General features: G+C 32.6%; 1 protein-coding gene across 1 annotated transcript; it reads left to right on the forward strand.

Annotated features, from left to right (window-relative positions):
• The first annotated feature begins 804 nt into the window (after positions 1–804).
• LOC148303132 (uncharacterized) lies at positions 805–8,839 on the forward strand. Its single transcript, XM_088270454.1, has 5 exons — positions 805–965; positions 3,904–4,065; positions 5,543–5,916; positions 6,459–6,644; positions 8,367–8,839. The coding sequence occupies exons 2-5, from the start codon at positions 3,905–3,907 to the stop codon at positions 8,681–8,683; spliced, it is 1,038 nt and encodes a 345-aa protein (XP_088126580.1). The 5' UTR covers positions 805–965; position 3,904; the 3' UTR covers positions 8,684–8,839.
• The last annotated feature ends 320 nt before the right edge of the window (positions 8,840–9,159 follow it).

Genomic DNA, 9,159 nt, shown 5'->3' on the forward strand with positions numbered 1-9,159 from the left:
TTTTTATGACATTTTTTAAATCGCCCCATTCAAGTTCATTCTTATTTTTTCTAACCCATATCTGCACCAAATGGTGCATAGGGCACTGTATCGTATGAAGGCAGTGTTACTTTGATCGCTTGTTACAAGGGGTGAGCAGTCCTGCGCTTCATGTACCAATCCAGGATATTATTAAATAAAATATAAATGAAAAAACATTTTTTTTATTTTGAGCGGATCGCAGCGGCATAACGCTTTAACTACTACAGTTTAAAAAAATGTTAGTAAATAACAAATGTGTATTTCTAGTAAAAATCAAGAAATAATTATGCAAAGAAATAGCGCTTTATAATTCTTAGTATAAATCACCTTATAAATATTAAAATAAACAAGAACATATTAAAAAATATATATATAATAAAAATAATCAACTGTGATAATCCCGTGGTTAGTGTCGCGGACTCTTGAGTCAGAGTTTCTGGGTTCGAACCCACTGTATTACAATTTGATACCTATTTCTAATAATGAGCCGCGTAGTATGAAATTTAAGTATTTTTGTAAGCAATAAAAACCTATAATAAATCTTTATTCCGATAATATTACTATTGGTATATTAATAATTCTACCTTATTTATATTTTAATAAAGATTTTTTTTATGTCGTTTACTTGGTTTTGAAATGAGATTGTCTGTCTTCAGGCTGTGTTGAGCATGTTGAGAGATTTTTAGTTGTTATTAGGTCGTGAAAGCGTCCGGGCGTGAACGGGTTCATTTCTCATACTTCAGTGTACGAAATATATTAATTATTGTCAAAAAAAATCTTTTTCATAATTTAAACTTAAGTGACAAAGTTAAAAACATAAAAAAAACGTGATTAAAATTTATTCCAAAAATTAACAAGTTTTTTTTTCCCGAGTATTTTTTTTTAATACATTTTATAAATCTTAGTTTCCCTAATTTTTGGACTAATGAAAATTGGATATTAAAGTAAGTACTTGCCTGGAATTTTTATTGGAAGAGAATGGTGCATAGGGCACTACAGTGATTGGTTGTAGTATAAGTGTGCATTCAAACAAATCTGCATCAGATGCCGGCCCGGGTAACTAGTATAAAAACAAAACATTGTACTAGTTTCAAGAGCTATAGATGTTCTAATCAGTTTGTTATTTTCACCTGTTAATGAGACAGATGTCTGCAGATATAGTTCTCGAAACTAGTCGTGTTTACATAATACATTAATATGTTAAATTCAAAAGTGATCTTATACAAGTGTTTCATTTTTATGTTTAAATCTTCGTGAAAATAAATAACACGTGGAATACCTCAAGATTAATGCTAAATCAATAAATTACACTCGGGCCTCGTATAACACGGTTATAAAAAACTAACTAACTAACCATCACGCCGCTTCCCCGCAGGGGTAGGCAGAGAGAATAGAGCGCCACACCACTCTGTCCTTGCAAACATTCTTCGCCTCTTCCACGTTCATGCATCTCCTCATACATACCCGCCGATTGTTACGACTCCTAACCTGACCACTTTCAAGTATTTGGCATACCTGATCGTGCCATGTTTTTCTCGGTTATACACGGTTATATGGTCCCACAAAAACCTAGTGTAATACAAATCCGTGTTATACAAGGTTTGAAATTCATACAAAATTAGGGTATGCGTTCCAAAAGAAATCGAAGATACTTTTTATGAATATGTATGCATTTTATTTTTTTATAAAAATATATAAATTTACATACTTTTTTATTAAAAAAACCTTTGATAATACATATTATACAATTTCTCTTAATCGTAATCATGTATTTTATATATGGATATTTGTAAAGTCTTTTTTGTGTAGTCTTCTCTTTTTTCTTCTTTTTAATATGTTCATATTAAGTTTATTGATGTAAAAAGCCATATATAAATACAATGTAGCATTCATTTATCATCGCTATCACTTATAATTGTATTTGTTTTACTGTTTTTCGAGACCGGTTGTAAGTTTTCATCATCGGAGGAAGGGGGCTCTGAATTTCTTTTGGTTTTAGCCTTTAAAAAATCGCTAATAACCGATTGTCTGCTTTTAGCGGATAAATCTTTACGTATTTCCTTATAAGGTTCCAAAATCTGCTGTAATTCCCTTTTTAATTTCGAGCTTCTTTCCATTATAGGATCCTTTTCAATAAAAAAAAAATTAATAGCCAATTCCAAGCCCTCATGTATAGTTTATAATGTGACACATGTAGCTACCCCCCTGCAACTGCTTTCTGAGTCATTAATGGATCTTTGTCTAGGAATATCTAATTTAACGTACTCAACCTATAAAGGATTGTATTAGACTCGTGAAGTGTTTATAACAGCCGATATAATTGATATTTTCATTCATCATTTTCTTTTGGAAAATTCGCCTTCGAAAACATGTTATTTTCGTAAGTTGGCAACGAATTACGTCACAGAATCGATGGAGTTATTTTAATATAGAATTATTGGCGGCTCTATTTGTTGATGTCTATGGTCCTAATAAATTATGGTAGATGTCGTTTTTATGGTATGCGTATTGTAAATACCGTTCACCATAAGTGTGTTACATATTTGCAAACATTATCAAAGTTATGCGACAATATGTGTTTAGAAATTACATATTTGCGATTGTTCGTCCCACATGTCATAAAGCACCGTGCAATCCGTTGGGGGATTCCCGCGTTTCGTAAGTTCAGAGCAGGATGTACGTCTCGCGGGCGGGAGAAAGCGATTCCTCGAACCGGTGACGTATTGCGCATGTAGACACGCATCATTTACGATCTGTCGTGTTGTAACAACGCGTATGTTGTGTTTGAAATATTCAAACACATATCCTGTTGATTTAAATGTCGTATGTCGTATGAAACTAGTGAAAATAAATAGAGAGCCTTGAATTTTCGCTCGTGAATGGCATGAAATTATAAAGACTTTTTAAACATAAAGAGTAAACCCATTCACAAGTAGGAATAGGCTATGAAACTTATAAAGTTCGAGTCTAAGTAGGAACACAATAAGCGGTATTGCATAATCCGTAGCTAGGTTTGAAAAAAAAAATAGCAAACAAATTTTAGCTCCAAAGATTTTTGAACATCTTGATACGGATGAAGAATAATAAACAGAACAGAACAGGGCTTACGACCTGTCATATCTGGTTTAAGAGATCACTTTATATCTATATATATATATATATATATATATATATATATATATATATATATATATATATATATATATATATATATATATATATATATATATATATATATATATGTATATATATTATATATATATATATATATATATATATATATATATATATATATATAAATATATATATATATATATATATATATATATATATATATATATATATATATATATTATATATGTATATATATATATATATATTTATAAACATATATATATATATATATATATATATATATATTATATATATATATATATATATATATATATATATATATATATATATATATATATATATATATATATATATATATATATACACATATATAAATATATATATATATATATTTTTATATGTATATATATATATATATATTATATATATATATATATATATATATATATTTATTTATAATATACATATATATATATATATATATATATATATATATATATATATATATATATATATATTTATTTATATATATATATATATATATATATATATATATATATATATATATATATATATATATATATATATATATATATATACATTTATATTTATTCAATATTACCCTGGACTGGTACTTGAAGCGGAGGGCTTTCCTTCATGTGTTAAAGATCAAGACAACACAGCGTTTATATGATGCGAAAAATGATTTTAAACTTGTGGTTGAAATTTAATTAATTATTTTTCTAGAATGGTATCGCCAAGATTGTTAAGTTACGTGAGCGTCCTGATATGGACATATCCGACCATCACTGGTCAGGTGAGCAACGTGACCATCACGGCTGAAGATGCGGTCAGCCCGGGCCTCTGGAGTAGCGTACTGGAAGATTGGGCAGTCGGTCACTCGGACAGGTAAATCTGAAACTTAACTAAATTTGTTAAACTAAACTAGCAATCCCATACTGAAACTGTGAACACAATATCGTTAAACTTGCAATACTCGTATACTGGTATAGATCTGTGCTGATGGGATATTAATAATAATAATAATAAAACCCTTATCCGCACCCCAATGGTGCATAGGGCACTGCGTCATATAAACGCAGCGTTATCTTGATCGTTTACACATGAAGGAAAGGTGATCAGCCCTCCGCTTCAAGTACCAGTCCAGGGTAATATTGAATAAATATTACATTGAAAAAATCACTCGTATTTATTCTTATCCCCCCTGGGAATCGAACCCGGGTCCTCCAGAACGGTAGCCGAGTGTGCTGACCATAACACTACGGAGGCGTTGGGATATTACATGTATGATTCAGACAAGGTATATATTTATTCATTTTTATTATTATTTAGTACCTGCCTACAGTGGTATATGTGCCTACCCTATGGGTACTGAAATAAAATCATGCAGTGTCCATTAGGCCCAATGCAGTTGAAAATATAACATTTATTTTATATTAATAAGGAATTTTTTTTTTTTGTATAGAGGTGATGAAATATTTTCATTAATTCAAGTCACCTTGTGGTAAAATCTATCCATTTTTAATTTTAATTTTACTTACTAAATACTGCTATTTCTTAAATTCAATCCCAAACACTGTACGATGATGAGGAATGGATCGGAACACGTGTCACAATAGATTTGAAGAAAAAGTGGTATTTAGTAAATAAAACTTAAATTAGAAATACTGAAATATTAAAAAAATTTACAAAAATCTTTTATTTGCAAATCTAGTAATGTGATGGCAGATGATCAGTCCTACGCTTCAGGTAGGTACCAGTGGCTGATATAGTGGAAAAATATATTATGTTAGTTTTTGCCAACACGCATCGCCTTTTTTCCTTCCTTGTACTGCTATACCACACACTACCTTTGCGGATTCACACACACTACCTTTCAGATGTTCCCACATTTTATTTATACTAAGTTCATGAGGCGAATGTTAGTGGGAAAAGAAGCAGAGGAAGACCGAGAAAAACATGGCACGATCAGGTATGCCAAATACTTGAAAGTGGTCAGGTTAGGAGTCGTAACAATCGGCGGGTATGTATGAGGAGATGCATGAACGTGGAAGAGGCGAAGAATGTTTGCAAGGACAGAGTGGTGTGGCGCTCTATTCTCTCTGCCTACCCCTGCGGGGAAGCGGCGTGATAGTTAGTTAGTTAGTTTTTTTTATGTTAGTTTTGACGATAATCGAACGCTGGGCCTTCAGTACGGTAGCCGAGCGTAATGACCATTACACTACAGAGGAGGACTGCCAAAGTTAATATAATTTCATGTAATTCTTAAATGGAAAATGCTAGGCAAAAACACAAAGCTACAAGCTACTAATCCACAATTTAACTATATATTATTAATTACTACACATTAATTATTTATTTTCAGGCATGAACGAATCCTGCAAGTCCCCAATACGAGCGGTTACTACATCTCCAATCGAGTGGATAACGCTCCTCAGGCTACCAACACCTGGTCCCAGGAGTACAATCCTCCCTCAGGACCCCCTGGAAAGATTGTCAACAATGCTCAGAGTGCTCAGTACACCAACTATCCCAAGCAGAAGCCATCCAATTTTGTCCCCAACACTGCCAGCGGAATGGGTTCCCCAAGACCAACGAGGAAAGAAGTGTCAGAGACAGACTTGTATCTCCTCGGAGCGATAGAGAAGCTGGTGTACAGAGTTGATTTCATGGAAAAACGTCTGAAGAAAGCGGAAGAGTTAATTTACTACATAATGGCGGGAAATAACAAGAAACCAGGTAAAAATATATACATCAAAATGTGTCAAATATCAAATGGAAGTGATTCTTTTGCTTGTTTTGTGAGGCGCAGACCATGTTATTTTCATGTTTTTATTCAATCAAATAAAAAAATTATCACTTAAGACTTAAAATAAAATTTATTTAAATGATTGCCTCTAGACTTTACTAGAAACATCTATAGTGGGATAAATTTCACACTGTGTTTCGAGTTTGATCAATATATTTACAAGTTTCAAGAATTTATGTAAAGCGATTGTCAATCATGGGTAGAATTGGTGAATATTACACGTGTGTAAAGTGATCACTTGCCTATGACGGTGGTAAGCTCTATAAATGCCTAGACTTCCATATTCTTCTTCATCTATGTTGAGATGTCAAAAAATAATGTAAAATATAACTCCTAATTTAAGGTAATCCAGATTGTGAATTAGGACAAAGTCAAAATGTTGTAAAAGTATACTGGTCTGTTCAGTGTACCAAGCAATATCATATTCATTAAAATTAAAAACAAAATGCAATAATGTTGAATTTCTTTCTAGACCCATGCGTAAAAAACTTTACTAGAGTGGGATCCAACTGCTATCACTTCGGAATCGGTAGAACCTCGAACTGGAAGTCTTCCAGTGATGCTTGCAAGGCCGTGGGAGCTACCCTGGCCGAGATGGAGACCATCGAAGAAAACCAAGACGTGGTCACGTATATCCAGGCCAATGCTCCACTCAGAGGTAAGGTTAATTTTTTTTACTATAACACTATCAAGAGAGCAATAGGTCTATTATTCCCAAAAGCCTTGAGGATGGTGCAAGATCATTTAGATGGAAGGTCATCAGAGGTCCGGCTCTCGCTCTTCTTGGGTTATAAGAACCTTATAAATAGAATCCCGACTCAATTGCTTTTGGACATCAAATGGAAGTGATAATTTTGTTCATTTTGGGAGCCTCGGATCATGTTTGTTTTTTTTTAATTTAGCAATTAAATTTAAAAAAACCATTTTAGACTATATATAATTCATTTAATTAACAATATTATTATTGTTCCTAATTTAAATCGCTCAAAGCATGTGAACGAAATTCAATAAAAATCATTTTGATATATCGCTCACTCCTTTCAACGTCATACATAAAAAATCGATAATTTTCAGTTATGTATGTTTTCCGAATGCCCAGAAAATGTACTATATCCCAGCAAAAGCAGCATATTTTTAACTTAATATTTACCCGCTACAGGGGAGAAAGTGTTGTTTTTGCATTTTTAAAAAAAGGTATTGTTTAATTGTTTTTTTAAATAAACTAAATATTTTTCAAATGGAGAAAAACTCTTCAAGTTTTACCTAAAAAGATCTGTTGCACAGTAAAATGTTCATTAAGTGGCTTGATATTTATTTTTAATACATTTTATTATATTCTTAAACTATAAAAACGATCTCCTGAAAAATCAAGTTTTTTGCTAAACAAAAATCGCTGTAAAAACTTGTGTAGAGAATACACATGACCATAACGCATCTACATAAATCTTGAACATAGTAAAGGAAGATAATCATGCCTTATATTTGTTTTTCTCCGTTGGATGCCTCCCAATAAATAAATAGATATGACAGTCCTTTGAAAGCTGTCCCACTGCATGCCCAGATCTGATACAGAAGCATCCAAGCTTCCTGACAGATCTGCTCTTGCAAAGCAATTTTTTTTTTCAAACTAAGTTGCGAAATTTATTGGAAATATGAAACAATATAAAATTGTATCCTGATTTTACTGTGAATTTACATTTAAAAGCTTTCAGTTTTGTTTAATAAAATATAATATTTAATAAAAATGAAAATGGTATATTTAATAAAAATGAAAATATAATATTTAATAAAAATGAAAATGGTATTTTCTGGCGTTTCTCATGTGTGTGATTATAATCCAGGATTCGGATCTCACATACTAATATAAGAGTTTCTGCTTAATAAAAAAGCTTCTTTACATCTCACCAATAGATGTCTCTAGTGAAGTTCTAATGATTCAAGAACAAAGTTTCTAAATTGGTTCATATATATAGAACTTCCAAGAATTTGAGTAGTGTGGTTGTCAATAATGGGTAGAATTGGTGAATGTTACACTTGTGTAAAGTGATCACTTAAACCAGCCTATGACGGTCGTAAGCCCCGTAAATGCCCAGACTTCCATATTCTTCTTCATCTTTGATGAGATATCAAAAAATAATATAAAAGCTTTCAATTTACCTGTCACTGCCAATCTAAATAAATACAAGACTGTAAGTCCATCACCAAATTTTCAATAAGTACCCCAGTGTAGGCAGTGAAAGGGATTAGTGTTTAGTTCAATTAGTCAGCTAGATCCTATTCCGACTCGACGTTGGATGGTACACAGACGCCCATAACCCCGACCAGCACAGCAGACAGACACGGAACGATATGACAGTCCTAAGTTTTTTTTTGTTTCCAGGTAAAGACTTTTGGACAGGGGGGCTCAACCCCGGCCTGCTGTGGATTTGGTCTAACTCCGCTCGGCCAGTGGCCAGCGGTACCAAGCTAGAGGAGCAGCTCAACAACGCCACGCATCTACCGCCCAACATAAGCAATCCCACCGACATCAAGGGGGACGGGCGCTGCCTGAAGCTGGCCTACAATCCCACCCTCAGGACTTACTCCTATCTCGGTCACGACTGCGCCGCGTGGCAATATTACATATGCGAAATATTCGATAAGACTCTAAGCAACGAGATCAAAAGAATTTCTAGAGAATTGAATTTTGATAATTAGTCCACTTATTTATTGATTTGGCGTTTAATTTGTAGAACTCCATTTTAATTTATGTATTAATTTGAAATCAAACACAGATTTTTTGAGTCTACAAAGTTGTATTTGATTAACAAAAACACATAAATAATTAATATTGTGACAATTGTTTCGCCTTGTTAGGACATTCGTTTGATAATGCCCTAACAAGGCGAAACAATTGTCGCAATATTAATTTTTTATGTGTTTTTGTTAGTAAAATACAACTTAGTAGACTCAAAAAATCTGTGTTTGATTTCAAATTAATACATAAATTAGTACACTTTGTCACACTATTAAACTAATTAACTATTAGTTTAATAGTGTGACAAACAACCCCGCTTCCCCGCTGGTTGTAGACAGAGAGAATAGAACGCCACACCAATCTGTCTTTGCAAACAATCTTCGCCTTTTCCACATTCATGCATTTTCTCATGCATACCCCCCGATTATTCCGACTT

Source organism: Brachycentrus maculatus, unplaced genomic scaffold, assembly GCF_059751285.1.
Source record: "Brachycentrus maculatus isolate JH-2025_06_01 unplaced genomic scaffold, ASM5975128v1 h1tg000386l, whole genome shotgun sequence".
In the NCBI taxonomy this organism is placed as follows: Eukaryota; Metazoa; Arthropoda; class Insecta; order Trichoptera; family Brachycentridae; genus Brachycentrus; species Brachycentrus maculatus.